Source organism: Chionomys nivalis, chromosome 11, assembly GCF_950005125.1.
Source record: "Chionomys nivalis chromosome 11, mChiNiv1.1, whole genome shotgun sequence".
NCBI lineage: Eukaryota > Metazoa > Chordata > Mammalia > Rodentia > Cricetidae > Chionomys > Chionomys nivalis.
Window position 1 is genome coordinate 74,138,878 of NC_080096.1, and position 19,795 is coordinate 74,158,672.

The 19,795-nt window shown below is 42.1% G+C and overlaps 1 protein-coding gene across 4 annotated transcripts in view; it reads left to right on the top strand.

Annotated features, from left to right (window-relative positions):
* Cdk5rap2 (CDK5 regulatory subunit associated protein 2) overlaps positions 1 to 19,795 on the top strand; it is a 191,053-nt gene that overhangs the window by 56,758 nt on the left and 114,500 nt on the right. For all 4 annotated transcript variants that reach the window (XM_057784811.1, XM_057784814.1, XM_057784812.1 and 1 more), the window contains exons 11-12: positions 1,837 to 1,929; positions 8,271 to 8,489. In XM_057784811.1, coding sequence (XP_057640794.1) covers positions 1,837 to 1,929; positions 8,271 to 8,489 — 312 coding nt within the window. The remainder of the gene's footprint in view (positions 1 to 1,836; positions 1,930 to 8,270; positions 8,490 to 19,795) is intronic.

The window sequence follows — 19,795 nt, forward strand, 5'->3', positions numbered from 1 at the left end:
GGCTGTATTTGAAGAATGATTTCAGGAGACAGAGAATGGAATTAAATGTGAGTCACTCAGGCAAGAACCAAGAAAATCTTTATTAGAACACAGGTCACAGCAAGTAAGATGGAGGAAGAGGACTGTATTCAAGAAATAGGATTAGGAATAATTAAAAAATAGAAATAATTATGGAAAATCTGGTGGTTGGATTTAAGGGTTAAGAGAAGGAGCATTCAAGGTGACTGTAGATGTCTAGCTGAAGTGACCCGGGTGTGGTGACACTGCCGTGGTTCAGAGCATAGAGAGTAGAGCATGTCATTGACAGGAGCATTGGCCTCCAGGAATGTAGATATCATCCTGGTTTGGAGGCAGAGAGCAGTACAAGCCTGAAGCATGGGGACAGAGGGATAGCTTGGCCCAGTGCAATTGACTTAGGAATCACTTGTATTTATTCATGAATTAAAATTCTGAGAGTTGACCAATATATCTTGGGAAAGCATAGACTAGGAAGGAAGGAAACAAACAAGCAAGCAAGCAAGCAAACAAGCCAAGGATGAGGCTATAAGGAATATTATGAGTTCAGGGATGGGACAGGCATACTCAGAGGGGACAGCAGGAATGGTTACAGAAGTAGAAAACTGGTGCTGAGAAGCTGAGGGAGTGCAGTGTCAGCTGCAGTTGCAATTTGGCCTTTGACCTTAGGAACCATGATTCCTGAGATGCACGGGGGCCCAGCTGGAGTAGACACCTTTAGTGTGTGTTGTAGAGCAGTTCCAAGGTGTTGTGGTCAGAGTTCATGGCACATCCTAGGGTAGAGAAGTTGAGAAATTTTTGGAGAAACCACACAGTTATTGGATAAGCCATATGAGTAGGCAGTGATAGTAGTAATGCTTGTTATTTTATCCCCAATGTACAGTACCTCATTTAGCTCTAATAACACCATAGTGATGAGTGGTGTTCATCATGTATTAGTCTGTTTTTCTTTACTATGATGAAATATCGGAGGCAGGGTAGCTTTATAACGAGGTTCATTTCACTCATTTTTTCTGATACTTATAGTTCAAGATCACACTGTCTGATGTGTTCAACCTCTGATGAAGGTCTAGTGGAAAATAACAGAAAGGCAGACAAGAGGGGCAGGTCATGTTATCAGATGAAGCCTGAGATTGGGCTCCTCTAGAACCTTCCAGGAGCATGTTCCAAGTACCCAAGGACCTCTCACTATTATTCACTTCCTGAAGGCCCACCTCCTAACATTGCCACATGGAGGATCAGATTTCTGATTCATCAACACTTGGGGGACATACTCTGACTTTATGTAGACCATGACAACAGGTGAGGGATTGAGTCTCAGAGGGTAATAAGCCTTCGTCATCTCTTTTGATTTCTTTTAGTTTGACTCATCTAGCCTCCCCCCCCCCCCAGAGCAGGTGACAGTGTATGGCTTGGGCAGTTTGTGGGGCCACTGGCAGTGGGACCAGGAGCAATTCCCAATGAATGATCTGAGAAACCTTACTCAGCCTAGACTTGAGGAGAGGGCCTTGGTCCTGCCTCAATGACATGGTGATGTGACAGGATTTGTTGACTCCCCTTGGGAGACCTTACAGTCTCAGAGGAACAGATGGGGGTGGGGGAAGGGGAAGGTGGGTGGAACAGGATGGGAGGGAGGGGGAACTGGGATCAGCATGTTTAAAAAAAAAGAAGAAGAACAGAGGGTAAGCCGCCCAATTATAAAATGGCAAAACCAGAAATGTCCCTCAGAGCTTGTGTCTCTATTAAGGTTGGGGGAGCATGTGGGTTGCGTAGGGAAGGAGAGCCCAGCTATATATGTGGTGGACATTTTTTGTTTTCCAGGTTGAAGAACTTAACTCCGAAATCAAAGAGCTCACTGCTGCTCTCACCAAACCTGGGGAGGCTCCCTTGATAACACAGGCCACAAAATTCCAGGTAAGAGTTTTCATTAGTGTAAGTCACTCTCTCAGGTCCTCATTCCAAGAGAGGCCTGGACTTTGCACCTGAAGGGAAACTAGGAGAGTTTAATAGGGGAGCCATCAGTGGTCTTTAGTGATAGAATTAGTTGAATCTAAATAAAGGTTGGTCTTCCACCAATTTTGGGAGCTTTTCTGGCCTCTCAGTGTGGTGGTGGTGGTGGTAGCCACTCTGGTATTTGGGAGTGCTGACTTTACTTATAGATAACATATCTCATTTTATTTTCAAAGTTCTTGAGGAAATAATTATTGTATCCTTGTATTTGTGAGGTTTTTGAGGCTCATTGAGGGTATGCAACCTACTCAGTGTCACACAGCTAACAGGTGGTAGAGTCAGGGTTTAAATTCATCAGTTAGAACTAATAACAGCCCTTTGAACACATACTTTGTGCCCAACCCTGCTATATGTTGTCTGAAGATTATCCCCTTTAACTGTGTAACATTTAAAGTAAACACTGTTATATCCTTGTTTGATTGAACTTCAGGTTTAGAAATGTGACCTTCTCAGGGTCACCACTCTGGTGCTTGGCAGGGTCGGAATTTGACCCTAGGGCTCCTGGCACTCCACCACCTGGAGTTATTTGCTCCTCCTCTCTGGCTGCCTCTTTCTTCTTGCTGCTTTCTGAATTTGTGGTCCAGACTTTGATGCCTTGCCTTTGATCTCTTTGTTGTGCATCAAGATTGCCTCCCACCCATCTTCATGACAGTCCCTCTCTTTTCCAAATTTTAGTTTCGTGCTTTTAATCATTTCAGTATTTTTCTGCCATGTTTCTAGTTTGCCTATACAATGTATGTAAGCCTATTACTGATATGGAATCAGTGAGGTTTCATCATCGGGTTAAGTCCATCCTTGCTTAAACACTCCTCCCGACCCTGCACCGGGGTGCTTCTAGTGGTCGGGTAGATGTTCTGTCTGAGTTAGGGCTATTTGACCTCCAAGATTCATACATCCTGCCTTATCTGTTGCAGAGCTTTGGCTCACAGAAAGAATAATTGCAGTAATTTGGTTTAAATCATGGATGCTTACAGCATAGACAGAGCTCTGCTTTTGGGATCTCAGACTTGCTGTTTCTACATCTGTTTTGACAGCAGATGATGAAATTGAGCTGAGCTTACATTTTATACCATTCCCCCTTGTTTAGAAAATAACAAGTTTTAAAGACCAAATTCTTTGGAAAACCATCAATATTTTCAGTTGCTTAAAAAAAAATGGTAGGAGTTGATAGCCAAAGTCCAGTCCTTATGAGCTCTAGTTTACTTTTCCTTGTTATATTGGGGTTTAAAGGGGAAAAAAAAGGAACCTTGTAAACTTGACTGTTACTCAGGCATACTGCATGCATTTAGTAATTTACTGACGCTTGCTCCTGGTCAAAATGCAGTACATGCAGAGTGAGGTCTCTCAATAGCAGCACGGGCTGGATCCTTGTCTGTAGTACACAGAGATCAGGTATTGCTGAAGCTCTGTATGTTGTGTATCAGGTTGGCAAGTCTAAAGACATCTCTTGATGCTTCACCCAAATTGGTATGCTTTTGACCTTCCGAGCGTTTGAGAGGACAGGACTAGAGTGGCAGCCTGTTTGCAAAGCATGTCCTTTATCCTGGTCTGATTACCCGTGAGTAAGCACTGCATGTTTGTACCAGTGCTTCATCTGAGGTATATGTAGCTTCAGTGTTGCACTGACTTTTAAGTGTGTATCTTTCATGTAAAAGGACATATTGAGGTGTGTTGTGATTTCAACTAATTGCAGCCTCAGTTTAAAAGCCATTATGGGGGCTGGAGAGATAACTCAGAAGCTAAGAATACCTGCAGTTCTTCCAGAGGGCATGAGTTTGGTTTTCTGCACCCGGATAGGACAGCTTATAAGTACCTGTAATTCTAGCTCCAAGGAGATTTGAAATCCTCTTCTGGCCTCTGTGGATAAATGACCCCTCCAGACATATATAATATACATAATTAATAAAATGCCTCTTAAAAAGAAAAAAGACAAAGGTCATAGGGTTGATTTGACATCAAACTTGACAATGAAGCAGCAGCAGGTGATATTTAAATTCTTGTGTTATTTAAATTCTTAGAGTGGCTGCCAAGGTACAGATGCACAGACTCAACTTGAGATTACAGGTGTGACTGTGTGCAGGTTACAGTGTGGGCTGGCTGGTTCTCCTCATACCCATTCAAAGTTATTTATGGATAGGAAATGGCATTCTCCTCCAGTTGTAAAAGTAGAAACACTTATTAAAGGTATACTTAAAGTAGTAGAAAGAAAGTGATAGAAATTACCTGTATTTGAACTTTTTTTATCAGGACCTTCAACTCCCCAATATTGACAAGGAGATTTACCATTCATTAATTGTGAAAGCTTGGCCAATAGCTTAGACTTTTTCCTAACCAGCTCTTATAACTTAAATTAACCCATTTCTATTAATTTACTTTCTGCCTTGTGGCTTTATTACCTCATCTCTGAAGTGCCCATCCTGCTTCCTCTGCATCCCTGGTGTCTCTGCCTTCTTCCCAGAATCCTCTCTGCCTGGAAATCCTGCCTAGCTATTGACCATTCACCTTTTTTATTAAACCAATCAGAGTGATACATCTTCAATTTACAAAAATTATTCCACAACAGTTATCAGCAAACTCACCTCTAAGTATGTTCACTGTTGATACCTTCACATACATGCATATATGCACATACACACACAAAAACTTTAAAAAGTTAAACAAAATTGTGTGTGTGTGTGTGTGCATATATGTATGTGGCTATACATGGAGGCCAGAGGTCAACATCCTCTGTCTCTCTCCATCTTATTATTTGAAGCAGGGTCTCTTGTTGAAATGGAGGTCATATATTTAACTAGGTTGGCCAGTAAGCCCCAGGGATCCTTTGTCTCTACCTTTCTAGTTCTGGGCTTCCAGCTGTGCAAAACTGCTTCTAGTTTTTACGTGGGTGCTGGGATTGAATTCTGGTTCTCGTGCCTGCAGAGCAAAGACTTTACTAACTGAAACATCTCCCCAGCTTCTTTCTCTATTTTTTTTTTTAAAAAGAGATTGGGATTCCCATATGTTACTCAGTGTCTTAGTAATGGTAAGCATTGCTGTGAAGAGACACCATGACCACAATAGCTTTTATAAAGGACAATATTTAATTGGTGTTGGCCTATAGGTTCAGAGGTTTCATCTGTTATTATCATGGCAGAAGCATGATGGCATGCAGGCAGACATGGTGCTAGAGGAGCTGAGAGCTCTACATCTGGACTGATAGGCAGCAGGAAGAGATAAAGCTATACTGGGCCTGACTTGAGCATGTGAGACCTCAAACCCGCCCTCGTGACACACTTTCTCCAACAAGGCCACACCTATTCCAACAGGGCCATGCCTCCTATTAATGCTACTACCAATGAGCCTTTGGGGGTCATCGTCATTCAAACCACCACGCCCAGGGTCATCCCAAACTCCTGGGCTCAAGTGATCCTCCTGCCTTGACCTCTTGAGTATCTGGGATTACAGATTTGTACTGGACCATTAAATATTTCTTCGATAATCTTTTCTTTAACATTCTTGCAATGGCAGCATAGTGTGGATTTCTTCAGATTTTTTAATTTTCATATTGAAATAATTGTCAACTCTCATAATATGTTTCTGCATCCCCTTATTCAGTCTTCCAAGGTAATATCTCCTAAGCCATATAGCTAAAACTGGTCCAAGGCGTTTAAATTCTTTTATACTGAGCAAAATAATTTGACTAGTTTTACATTTGACTTTTAGCCACATGTAATTGGGCCAAATATTTGCCATTTGTGCTTCATTAAGGAAAAGGTAAAAGAGCCTGCTAGGGAAGTTTTTCAGGGGTCCGTTTAAAGAAAATTTAACATGAAAAGCATTTCTATGAAATGAGTCGAATGTGTGCATTTGAGTTCTTTGAGGTTGGATATTTAAGGAGGTTTTGCCGTCATTGTTCATGCAATAATCCTGCAGAACTTCCACCTCTTGGTAACTGTGAACAATAACTATTTAACAGTCCACTAACTGATGCCCTTCTCTAGCTTCCTCTTCAAATTTAGTCTTCTTGTTTTTATTCTTGCCACTTTATTGGTGTTAATTAGAGTCTTTACTGGGGAGGGCATATGGTGCTGTGCCAGAGAAGAACACAGGCTGGGAATCATTTGAATTCCAGATTTAATTACGGGCAGTGTGGTGATATACTAGTCACTTAGCAGCCCTGAGCTTCATTTACTCGTGGTTATGGTTTAACTCCTTGTTGACAATGAGCATTTTGCAGACATTGTTGGCCTTTCCTTCTTGAGTTTATTTAAGCACCACCATCAACATTAATACCAATTTGCTCTCATATCCCAGTCTTCTGCTTCTTTATATTTAATTTCAAAGGAAACTAAACTAGAAGATTCCAAAAAGTTATTGTGGAACAGATGGTGTTCATTCTCATTTCATGTTCCTATGTCCTGAATTTCAGTTAGAACATGGGGCCAGATGCTTTAGGGAGCCTGGTAGGGGCACAGCTCCTAAGACCCTAGGTTAACTGTGGCTGTAGTCTACTTGCTGAGCAAGTGAGTTGACCACCTGAATAGCTAAGAAGTGATAAGTGTCAGGCAGAAATAGATTTCCTGAGTCTGGGGGCCTTAACTTCAGTCTGAGTTGTGACTGACAACACAAGTATCATTGTTTTTGAGCCTTGCTTGGTCTAATTGGAAGGACAGACTTATTAAATAAGTTTACTTTTGACCTGTGTACAGCATTTGGGAGACAGATGCAGGTGGATCTTTTTGAATTCGAGGTCAATCTGTTCTGCATAACTTGTTCCAGGCCAGCTAGAGTTAGTTACATGGCGATTTTTTTTCCTATTGAAAATATTACATAGACTTAACAAAACCAAGATTTTAGGAAACTAGAAAGAATGTAAAATGTATAATCTGAGCATGACTCAAACCATGTCACCAAGTACGTAGATTTCCTTCTATGCGTAGACTTATTTTTAAGTGATTTATGCCTTGGCTGCTGTTTTTACTTCACACTGGCATAGGTGTATCCATATGTTTTGATGTATGCTATATAGTTTTGGCAGTTTTGGACTGCTGCTCATTAGGTTTCTTGTTATCAATTACTATTGTAATTCTGTAAGGAGTAACTGAATATAGGCTCTCCTCTTTTGATTCTTCTGAGTAGATCTGAAGAAGGAATCACTGGGATACATATAGGCTCACTTACACTATGCAGAGACGCATGGTTAATTTCTATTCCCTCATATATTTCAGGCTTCTAGGTGCTTAACTGGTTTTTATTTTGTTTGTTTGTTTGTTTTGTTTTCATTTTTCAAGACAGGGTCTCTCTGTGTAGCAGCCCTAGCTGTCCTGGAACCAGCTCTTGTAGACCAGGCTGGCCTCAGACTCACAGAGATTTACCTCCAGAATGCTGGGATTAAAGGTGTGCGCCACCACCACCCAGCTCCTTAGCTGATTCTTAAAGTGTTAATTAAGGATGAGTGTCATTTCAAAACAAGCTGAATAGCACCAGATAATCCCATTTAAACAATCTTACTTTGTAACTTAGAACTTTTCAATTCATTCTTTTTATTGTTAGTGGTTTAGAACACTTTGTTCATTTTTGTATTTTATGTAAATATTTTCTCAGGTGAATTGTATATTAATGAAATAAAGACAGTCTTGTTACATTTAGCCCTTGAGCTCTGATGATATTAGAGTCTTTCAAAGTGGACTTTGCCTGTGGTGCTGACCAGTGACTCCTTTTGAGCAGATAAGTCTGGGTGCAAGCCGTACTAGCAAAGGAGGTATTGCTGGTGCTAGGACCCACCACTGCTTGTCATGTTTTCTTCGTTTTCTATTTGTTATTTATTGGCTGATTGTGATATTGGGGCTTAAACCCAGGGCTTCGCATATACTAGGCAAGTGCTTTACCACTGAACTGCACTCCAAACCCCTTTTCTACCCCTTAAAAGTTACTTAATTAAATCTTTTTTTAAACTACGGTGAAAGAAACATGTTTAGTTACCTTAAAGCATTAAAAAATACAGAGAAGCAGAAAAGCCGACTTATTCCCATTGCACTGAAGTCAGTTTTGTTAACAGTTTGTGTTTCTTTTCCTCTACTACCACTAGCACCACCACCACAACAGGCTTTCCTCCTTCCCTAACAAGATCACAACCTAAGCTTTGTCCTGTATTCCCTGGGCTTTGGATACTGGATGCTGTTAGGTTTTTTGTTGTAAAACCAGGAGGTCTTGTAGGTTTGTTTATGACATGTGCAAACCAGCTCCCTTTGCCCTCTCTCTCCTAGGGGTCTGAGGATTATGAGGCTGCCCTGGCAGAAAAGGAAGCCCTGTTGACCGAGCTGCACTCAGAAAACCTCACAAAGAGCACTGAGAACCAGAGACTGCTTGGGAATGTTAAAGTGATCACCCAGGAGTTGAGTGACCTGAAGAAGGAGAAACTGAGACTAGAGAGGGACCTGGAGGAAGCCCACCAAGAAGGGAGCAAACGGGCTCACACCATCCTTGTGAGTGCCTCCCACCCTCCTGACGTGATGGGGGTTGCATCAAGACTGGGTCCTGTGATGGTTTCTGCTTATAGGAAGGGGAGTGCTGTACAGAAAACTTAAGAAAATCTGTAAGCTCTAAGGGTTTCTCTTATCTCCTTAGTGGCAATGACCCAGCTTGACACTCTCATTCACCCCTCTCTCTCACTATTGCCATCAGGTTGACAATAGTTTGTGTCCTGCTTTTTCATCCATTACTCACTCGTGCTATGCTGCTGGGTGTGAAAGTTTTTCAGAGAGATATTTTTTGTGTCTGTGTATTTATTTAATCAGTTGGTTGCTCTTCAGTGTCTTAACCGGACACTTATTTCAAAGCATTGGGTATTTTCACCTTGTAACCTGTGCTTCAGCAAACACTCCTACCCCTATGTGTGAGTATTTAGCCAATGACATAGGTTTAATTCCTGAGTCAAAACCTACCAACATTTAAAGACTACTTTATAGACATCAAACGCTTCTCCAGACAAATTGTACTGGCTTGGACCTGTTTTAAGACTGTGCTCTATTCAGCACTGAGTATTAGCATTTAAAAATTCTTCCTAAATTTGCTACACTATTAAATTTCAATTCTATCTAAACTTAAGTACTAAGCATGCTTTAATTGAATCCCTCCTGAAAGTCGTGTATACTCGCATAGCCTTGGTGCATCAGGCAGGACTGAGTCTGAGCCTGAATGGTCATGGATTCTGTGTTCTGACTCACCTTTCCAGAGTCTGGAATGGGCAGTTATCATAGATAGCTAAGGCTTGGGGGAGAGCCCACAGGTACCACTGGCTGTTAGCTCAGATGCTGGGATTCACAGTTGCCATGCCCTTGTCAACACTGAGGAGTGAAATGCACATCTTTGCATGTTGTAGTGACTATTTCAGCAAACGTTCAGAGAGCAGTCATGGAGAGTTAGAGAAGAAGCCATCAGCTACATGTCTCCCACCCGAGTGAAGCATCTCCTTTCTCTTGTCAGCACTACTTTCAACCTCAGTGTACCTGACCTCTCCATCCAGTCACAGGTTGGTCACTGCCCATTGATTTTGGGTCACTCACTTTGCCTCGGCACCCTCCGTGTTGTGTAGGACACAGAATGGCCATGGCGAATTATTCTCACTGATAGCCTTCACGTGAGAACTGCAATTTCCTCCTAGGGTTGGGCATTTTGACTGTGTAACTAATGCCACAGTGAACATCTCTGAGCATGCAGACGTTTTCTCACAAAACACCTAGGAGAAACTGTGAGAAGTGTGGGTATTAGACGACACAGTACAGATGTTTGCTCTGCCAGGTTGTCTTGAGTCCAGAAGGTGTCCCATTGTGTGCTGCCACCAGAGATATTGCAGTAGGCCAGTTTGTTGTATTCTGATAGAAGTTATGTTTTCTATATTTTGGATGCTGTTGGGAATACCTAGCATGATTTCTGAAGTCCTTGCTTTTCTGTTAATTCCAGAAAAGGGAGGACACATAATGTACTGCTGTGCTGTCTTCCCTTCAGTCCTGCGGAACAGTCAGGTTGTGAGGTTCCCAGCTTGGGTCATGTACTGTTTCTGTTGGTAGGTGTGTGGATATGTGTATGTACATGTATGCCATCATTGGCGGTCTCACATGTTTTTGTGGGAAGCAGGTGCCCAGAGAATATAGTGTTGTAAGACTCTGGGAAGACCAAGACAACAGCTGTTTTCCTAAGTCCTCACCTTGATTGAGCTGGCTTGGGAAACACAGCTTCCTGACATCTCATTGTGACTGCTTTTATGCATTATTGTGTACATGTCTCTGGCATGCTGGTCTGGACAGTTTTGTTATTTTTGCTAACGTATTTCACCCCATTGCCATCTCTTCGTAACTCTTGGTTATAGTCTAGGAATCTAACCGTGTCTCTGTCTGAAAGGTGTTTTACACTCGATCATGGGGGAACATGCTGAGGTAGTTATTTTGCTTCATGGTGCTAGGATAAAAACACAGGTGGAAACATAGCCATGCATATCTTATCAGCTTGTTGCTGTTAAGTAGGTTCTTTAATTATTCAGAATGCCTCCCACTTGACAGCTGCTGCTGGCATTGCTTTGTATTGACAGAAACAAAACCTAGGCCTCAAAAAGAAGAGAAATTGACTCCAGTTTCAGTATCATTGAATACCTTGTATAAGCCCTCATTACTAGGCATGGACATGCTTCCAGAGGAGAGGTAGAAACACACCGCTACAGGAACACAGAAGAAGGAAGTGGCTTGCGAATTGTAGAAGGTTCCCGAGGAAAATGAGTTGTCTGGTTTATGTGGCAGGAGAATAGGCAAGCATTCTACCAATGGAGCCTCATCCATAACCTCATTGTATTTGCGTTTTTGACTCTGGCTTACTTTGTCTAATTCCATTTCTTTCCTTGAAAATATCACAGTTTCATTTCTCTTTAAAACTGTATAGAATTCTACTGTGTTTATGTTTTAGTTACCTTTCTGTTGCTGTGATAAAATACCAAGATGAAAATCAACTTAGAGTAGAAGGGACTTATTTTGACTTAGGGTCCCAAAGGGATAGAATCCATTGTTGCAGGAAAGGCATGCCAACAGTTAAGGAAACTGGTGGCGGGAGCAGGAAGCTGGCTGATCACATTCCCCATCCATGCACAAGAAGCAGTGAGAGAGAAAAGGAAGTAGAGCAAGGCTATACAACCTCAGGACCCATGGTGTTCCTCTGCAAGGCTCTGCCTCTTAAAGGTTCTATAACTTCCCCCAAAAGTACCACCAAATAGTGCCTCTAGCTGGGGACCAAGTGATAAAATATGTGGGGCATGTCTCAAACACCCACAGAATATATGCCAGGTTTTCTTTATCAATTTATTTGATGGTCATTCAGGCTAGTTCTATTTCTTGGGGGTTGTGAATGATACATAACATGGATATGCAGGGATCTTTGCGGTATGTTGACTTTGAATCCTTTAGGGGTGTACTTGAGAGGAATATAGCTGGGTCATATGGTTGTTCTTATTTTGAGAACCCCTTTGTTGAGTAGATGATTGAGTTTTGGCACTTAATTTTTGCAGATCTTAGTGCCCTATATGTTATTCTAGGCTGGTCTTGTACAGTCAAGCCTTACTATGAGGACACTCAAATCCAGTTAGATCTCTCCTGCACATGCTTAAGTTTTCCTGTGCTCCACAGGCAGGAAAAGGGTATTGGAAAGAAAAATGTTCTTAAGTCCAGGCCTATTTCTCTGTCTGCATTTAGTTCAGTCTTCAAATTATCTTTGATAATGGAAACTGTTGTCAGGAGTGATGACAACAAGCAGACATCATCCCTAGCTGTAGATGGTACCTGCAGCTTTTACAGCAGCTGACCTCATCACATGTGGCCAAAACACATGTTTGGGCCAAGAGAATGTGATGCTCATTTACAGATTATCTGAGCCTCATAATTTAGGTGACATGGATCTGGTCTCTAATTTCAAAACTTTGCCTAAGATACTATGTTATATGCTGACAAACTAGGAACATGACACATTTGACAGAAAGGAAGGTTTTTATATTCTCTACTTTCTATAGATCAGAATATTGTGTTCTCAAGGGAATCAGCCTACAGTGTTCTGGTTATCTGAACTTAAAAAAGTAATTTGTTCTTCTGTGTTTTTCAAGCACGTGGTAGTTTATAGAAAGTTATACAATTAAATGAGTTTAGGTATATAGGCTCTTAGGTATAAAGTCATTAGGCTCTCAAAGGAAAAGATGGCAAGGATTTTAAACCATAGTGAATATGGTAAGCATGTTGTGGTGTCCTTTGTAGGGCTAAAGAGGAGGTTTGCCTGGCAGTTCCTAGCAGCATGAGCAATAAGGGAATTCAGGAACAAGGTCTCCAGTGATTGGAAGATGAACATTTTAAGAAAAATGACTAGCTTTAGCTGACACTGGGGCCCAAGGGAAGGATTGTATCATGTGGGGATTTGTAGAAAGAACAGTTACAGGATCTTGAGCAATAGTCCATTCAGCCAAAGCAGATCTGTTCAGACAAGATTGACGTCGTTCTAGCCAGTGAGCTTGTAAGTGTTGAGGTTTTCAGTTCTTGGGACAGGGTCTAGCTGTTTCTCATTGTTCTGTTCTCTTGGACAAGAACTTGAAAATCAGTTGGAAATACTGCAGCCTTGTTTTTAGAAGAGCCCCAACTTAAAGTCCACACAGACTTAGTTTGTGTGACATTCTCTGAATTCTGATAGCATGCCAACTAGCCCTCTCTCAGATATGATCAAACCATCCTTTGCCATACCAGGAGCATTCATTTCCTGGCTCATTGTGTATGGGGAGACAATGCCTTTGCCGTGAGCAGTTTGGATCAGAGACCAGTGGACTCGCTGTGCTCGACTGTGCAAGCACATGAGAACTTGGCCCGTGAGGGTCAGCTGTCATGTTGATTTTAATTGACTTGATTACAGATCATGTGCCAGTTGACTTAGCACACGCTATAATTTGTAGTTTTGTTTATTCCTTACACATTTATTGAGTGCTTGCAATGTGCAGGCACTGTTGTTAGGCTTTAGTAAATACCAGCTTTAATTTTACTGTGGGGATCTTACAATGTGAGAGGCCAAAAATTGAGGGTGGCAGACAGTTCCTCTTTATCCTGTTAGATGCCACATTGCCACCAGAGGGACCCATATCCCTTGAAGCAAATTCAGAATACAGTTATAAGGGATCAGGAGCAAATACTCCAAGTTCACCATCCTGACTGGAACAGTTAAAGAGACCTCTGTAGGCCTTGTGACTTGGGCCTTCATGTTCTTTTCTCTCTGACTTAGAGGCCCTCTTTGGCACAGAGACTTAAGACTCTGTGTGTGTGTGTGTGTTTGTGTGTGTGTGTGTGTGTGTGTGTGTGAGAGAGAGAGAGAGAGAGAGAGAGAGAGAGAGAGAGAGAGCCAACAGGTGAGGACAAGAGCAAGTCAATTTTTTTGTGTAACAGCCTGTATTGGACTGTAGTTGAGCTGTAATCCCTAGACTGTCACACAGTGCTTGCATTTGTCAGGGGACCTGTCATCTGCTGCCCTGACAAGTGAGGACTTCGGTACCTGAGCACCTAGCTCTGTGGGATGCATTTGCTGGCTACAGGCCAAAACTCTAATTAAAGTTGTTACCATTCGCAAGCTGGCCCAATCCTGTGTGCTCTGTGAGGAATAGATTTAATTTTGAGGTAGTTTAGCCTGAACCTTTCTAAGTCTCATGGTTCTCATTGATGGATCGCCCCAAATGAAATTGGGATGACATTTCGTACATTTCGTAAGTCTCAGTCAGTACATGGACACTAGACAATTATGATATAGATATGAATAATTTGCATTGGTATGGATTTTAAGGTCAGTTTTGTTATATGTATTTCTGATATTGATTAAGGTATTGTGATTGTGTAGTTCATTTAAAAATGTAATGTATAATTAAGAAATATAGGTTGTTAATGGATAATCATCAATAATAGTCAAGCTTGTAGTCATGTTAGTTAGATTTTCTAGATATACAGAAATATATATCAGTTAAATAGGCATTCTTCATATCTTTCAAAGACTACAGAATATGGCATTTTAAATGTTTTAATAACTTAGGGTTTTTCATGACAATGAGACACATCTGCTCCTGGGAGCACCAATCTACTTCAAGAGGAAGATGGGCATCGAAGAGGCTCCTTATGGAGTTTGATAGCCATTTGGGCAAGAAACTGCTCTTGCCTGGACTGTTGCATAAACTGGACACAAAGAACCTGCAGAAAGAGAACTGCTGAACTTGCCTAAAGGTGAGATGGTCTTTCAGGGTTCCTGATTCGCGAAAGAGTCTGCGAGACATTCTGCAGGACACAGCAGAAAGTGACTGAACTATCTTTGAAATTTCCTGCTTCATGGAAGTCTCTGGATACTATGGGCCTGAAGGCTGAAGATGGATGCCCCTATGGTACAGAGGAACTTTGGGTGACTGTCCAGGCACTGAGATGTCTCTGTCATTTCTAGAGTTTTGTAAGTTGCTTATTTCTTGTTTCCTTAGGTAATTCCTTATTTCTTATATCCTTCTGGAGTCTTTGATGGAGTTGAAGAATGGTTAGTTATAGTTATAGTTTTTCATTTTTTTTTTTTTTTTTTTTTTTTTTTGGTTTTTCGAGACAGGGTTTCTCTGTGGTTTTGGAGCCTGTCCTGGAACTAGCTCTTGTAGACCAGGCTGGTCTCAAACTCACAGAGATTCACCTGCCTCTGCCTCCCAAGTGCTGGGATTAAAGGCGTGCGCCACCACCGCCCGGCTAGTTTTTCATTGCTATGATAAAAGATAAAATAGATATAAATATTGTAACTGTAATTCTTGCTTGATAGCTGTTTTGTTATATGTAATTTTACTATGTTAAAGTTAAAGCCTTTCTTTTTTGTTTAAACAGAAAAAGGGGAAATGGTGCAGGAGAGTCATCTGTCTATTTGATGCTTTCATTGTTTAATAAAGAAACTGCCTTGGCCCTTTGATAGGACAGAAAATTAGGTAGGCAGAGTAAACAGAACAGAATTCTGGGAAGAAGGGAAGTGAGACATACGCTATAGCTCTCCTCTCCAAGATGGACACAGGTTAAGATCCTTCCTGGTAAGCTACCACCTCGTTGTGCTACACAGATTAATAGAAATAGGTTAATCAAGATGTGAGAATTAGCCAATGAGAGGCTGAAACTAATGGGCCAGGCAGTGTTTAAAAGAATACAATTTGTGGCCGGGCGGTGGTGGCGCACGCCTTTAATCCCAGCACTTGGGAGGCAGAGGCAGGCGGATCTCTGTGAGTTCGAGACCAGCCTGGTCTACAAGAGCTAGTTCCAGGACAGGCTCCAAAACCACAGAGAAACCCTGTCTCGAAAAACAAAAAAAAAAAAACAAAAAAAAAACAAAAAAAAGAATACAATTTGTGTGTGGTTATTTCGGGTATAAAGCTAGCCATGCGGGAGCCGGGTGGTGGGACACAGCCTGCTGTTCCTTCTACAGACAATAGTATTTCAGGCTGGTAGGTGGTTAGTTAGGCATAGGATCATAGGTCCGAGAAGGGATTTTTTTTTTTTTAAACCAAACTCAAAATCTTCCTTTGGTTTTTTGGATAGTTTTTTTTTTTGTTTTTGTTTTGACTCAGATGTGGAATGTTTTGACTTGATGTTCTTGTAGCATAATGTGCTCTTTAAATGAAGTACACAGAATGGTGTGTCCTTGCAAATTCCAGTTTCTGGTGGGATGGGTCAAAGGGTGAAAGAACTTTCTGTACAAGCCTGACATCCTGAGGTTTACTCCCAGAGCCACATATATGTGGAAGGAAAGAAATGCCTCTAACCTCCACACACTTGCATCAACACACACACACACACACACATACACACACACACACACCATAATAATAAATAACAGAAGTTTGAAATCCCTGATTTTTGTAAGAGAATGATGGATTCCCTGGACTCCATCCTTCCATGATGTCTGCCGTGTCATGGTGGTCACTAAGTAGAAAAACAGAGCAGTTTTAGCATGTGTCTTTGCTGAAGTGGACACCAACACTGGGTTTGGGTTGGACCTGAGTTTTCTTCAGGACATTTAACCTCTAAGCCAACTACTTAGCTTTTCTAGATAATTCTCGCCCTTCTAAAATGGCATGAGTCCTGTGTATTTTAGCAGTAAAGAAATGAGTAATGAAATATCGTATGTGAGAGTGAGAAATGGAGTCTGGAATGTCCACTGGAGTCCCTTGGACAGTGCTAAGTATGGTTCGTGCTTTCCCAGTCAGCCAAGCTACACATTCGAATCTTCCTTGATCAACAGCAACCTCTGCTCCAAGGAGCATGCTTGGCTTTTCCTTTCCAGCTGACTGACCCCTTAGAGAAAGGGGCCAGAAGGCCCTTGGGTAGAGGGGCTTGGGCATGCTAGTAGCTCTTGCCCAAGGCTACTGTAAAGGCTGCTTTCAAATGCTGACCTTTTTGTTTCTTGGTGGTATAACTGTGGTCTCTGTGGGCCACCAACAAGGAGACTTTGTCACCACTACTTATTTCATCACTCTACTGTTCTGGGCCCTGGGCGCAGCAGGCAGAGTCAAGTCAGACACTCTCTGACGGCTTCTGTGGAGAGCTGCGATGGAGGTGCAGGTAGAACTGAGTACAGTACAGTACACTCAGTGCTGACAGCAGGGTAGACCAGATCTTCCAAAGGAGCTGAGCCTCTGTGCTGAGGGAGCTGTGGGGAAGAGGGGAAGCTTCACAGAGGAAATCAGAGCTCCTGGTGCTGGGGTGGGAGAGGCAGAGATGCATTCCTGGTAGAGGGAAGAAAAGATACCTGCTCCAGGGTGGAGGAGGCAATGAACCTGGTACCTGGGAAGCCTGAATGGGGCTGAAGAGGGGCAAGTTTGTTCCCGTGTACCCCTTAGGTGTGATCAGAGCGGTGCAGCATGTCTGTGCTGTCCCAGTCATACCCTAATACCTTCTCAGTGTAAGCCTGGCTTCTTTGTCCATTCTCCAGAGAGGTCTTTTTTTTTCTCTTTTTAATTATTTTTTTTTTTTTAAGACAGTGCCTTGTGTAGCCGTAGTGGACCTTGACCTCACTGTGTAGACAAAAATAACCCAGAATATTTGACCTCCCTGCCTTCAGTTCCCATGTGCTAAATTTCATGTGTGCCGTCTGTGCAGGACTGTCTCGTTTCAGCAGCTTCTGTTGATTTTTTTCAATATTTTTTTGTTCTTGTTACTATTTTTTTTATGTGTATGGGTGTTTTGCCTACATGTGCACCGTGGGCATGCTGGGTGTCTACAGAGGCCAGAAGAGGGCATTGCATTTCCTTGAACTGGAGTTACAGACAGGTACAAACTGTTCTTTGGGTGCTGGGATTTGAACCTGGGGCCTGTGGAAGAACAGACACTCTTAATTGCTATGCCATCTCTCAGTCCCTGTTATTTTTATTTATGCGTATGTGTGAATGCCAGGCATGTGGGTATCCATACAGATGGAGATCAGAAGAGGGTGTTGGATCTTCTGGAATTGGACTTACAGGTGGCTGGCAGCCGCCTGATATCAGTGTTAGGAACTGAACTCAGGTCCTCTGGAAGACCAGTAAGAGGTCTTACCACTGAGCCATCTCTGCAACCTTCCTTCCCTCTGTCTTTTATTGTTCACATTCTATTTGTTGTTCAAATGAACTGTTGCAGAAAGAGGATGTGAAGTGCAGCTTCATAAAGTGTAGTGGGGTAGGAGGCCCAGCACCACACCGCACTCCTCCCTTGACTGCGTGTACAGGGCTCAGTGAAACTCTGTGCTGCCCAGGCTACAACCACATCTCATGCTGATTCTGGAAATTGTCCTTGTGTCACTGAATGCCTATACCTCATTAAGATTTTGAAGAAATTGCCTTTGTATATTTAAAAGTAACCGCCGAGCACTTTGACAAGCTTGCTCACAGCAAAACCTGATAAGGTTGAAATTTGATGGATGAGAACCTTCTCATTCTCCATCTGGCTGGAGATAAAACAGACTTGCAGGATGGAGAAGTATGAGGGCCCCGTTTTTCATTTCTAACGTGATGTTAAGATTTGGGGGATATTTTAGTTTTCAAATAATCCACTTTTAAAAACCAACCCACCTGCTCTGAGAGGGTCCTGATATGCAAAGGCAGCTCTCAGCTCAGTGTTGGCCCAGAGCGCACCTACAAATCTCAAAGGAAAATTCCCCATTAGTGCAGATTCAGAATTGCAAGAGGCAGCATCCTACAAGTCTTGGATGCAGTATTCACTGGGGAGCAGGGTGTAACTGATACAGGATTGAGGTTTCCAAACTTCCACCCAATCCTGTGCTTGTGGCAAATAAAGCAGCTGAACCCTGGGGCACTGAAGATTCCTTGGAATTTTTGCTTTTTGCATTAAAAGCAAATACAAGTTTCTGTGCTCTTTCTCACACCTGCTGAGTCAGTTTTGGGGATGCCCAGGAACATCTGGTGACATGATTCTTGTAGTCAGCCAAGGTTTGTGATTCCTACTCCTATGACTTCTTGGGCTCAGACTGAAAAACCAGAGCTGTGAGCCAGGTGCAGTAGTGCACACCCACAATCCCTGGGCTTGGAGAGGCAGGAAAATCAGGAGCCAGAGTTGTCCTTTGCCTTATAATGAGTTTGAGGCTAGCCTGGGATCCATGAGACCTTGTTTAAGCAAACCAAAACAAGTCATAAGTGTTGTGAAAAAAAACTACAATAGACTATCTTCCATTACTATTTCTTGCTTCACTTATTAGCAAATATTAATTGTACACATTCCTGGGATTCACCAAGACATTTCCATATATACACAATTATGTATGGATCATGTCTATTCCTTCTTCTTATCATCATGTTCTGTCTAGCTCTCCACTTCCTTTCCTGTTCTGAGGTATTCCTGTTTCCTCTCAGGTTACTTTATGTTTGTTTGTTTCTACATATGGCATGAACATACAATGACTATTTTTCTCTATGTGGCTTATTTTCCATGAGAGACTTTTATTCTTTATGGTAGAATAGCCCTCCATCTCCATTGTGTGTGACACACTCATCTGGTGATGGGCACCTAGGCTGCTTCTGTATCTTATCTGATGTGAGAAGTGACCTAGCAAACCTAGGCTAGCAGATATAGGAAACACAACTTATAAGCATCAGGGAAAACATGATTGTCAATCACACAGACCTCTTTTCTTCAGTGGAAGGAAATAATGATGTTTAGTCACCTGGAAAGCCCAAATGATATGTTTTCAATCAGCCTAATGACCCTTTGCTATTCTAATATTAGCTAGCCTCACCCTGTGTCCCCCAGTATCATGAGTTTTGACTCTCAGTGAACAGAACAGATTCCTTTGGAAGAGACCCTATGTACTTTGCATTTTCCTCCAATAGAATCTATCCTTATGCTCATCACTGATGGTTCCTCTAGCCCACTCGTTCTCAGTGTTCCTTTTAATACAGTTCTTTATGTTGTGGTGACCCCCAAACAAAATTATTTTTGTTGCTACTTTATAACCATAATTTGATACTGTTATGAATTATAATGTAAGTATCGAATATGCTGGATATCTAATATGCCATCCCGCCAAAGGGACTACTACCCACAGGTTGAGAACTGTCTGCTGCTCTAGGCTCTAGCTCTGAGCTCTGTTTATCAGCCAATAGAATTCATTCTTATAGTAAAGGTCACAGTGCTTTGCTACTTTGCAAAGGAATTTCTATGTAGCCAGCCCTGAAGCTTTGTGCTCTTGGATCATTTCCCTGCTCACAGTGAGACTTGGGGAGGGAGGTAGCAGGACA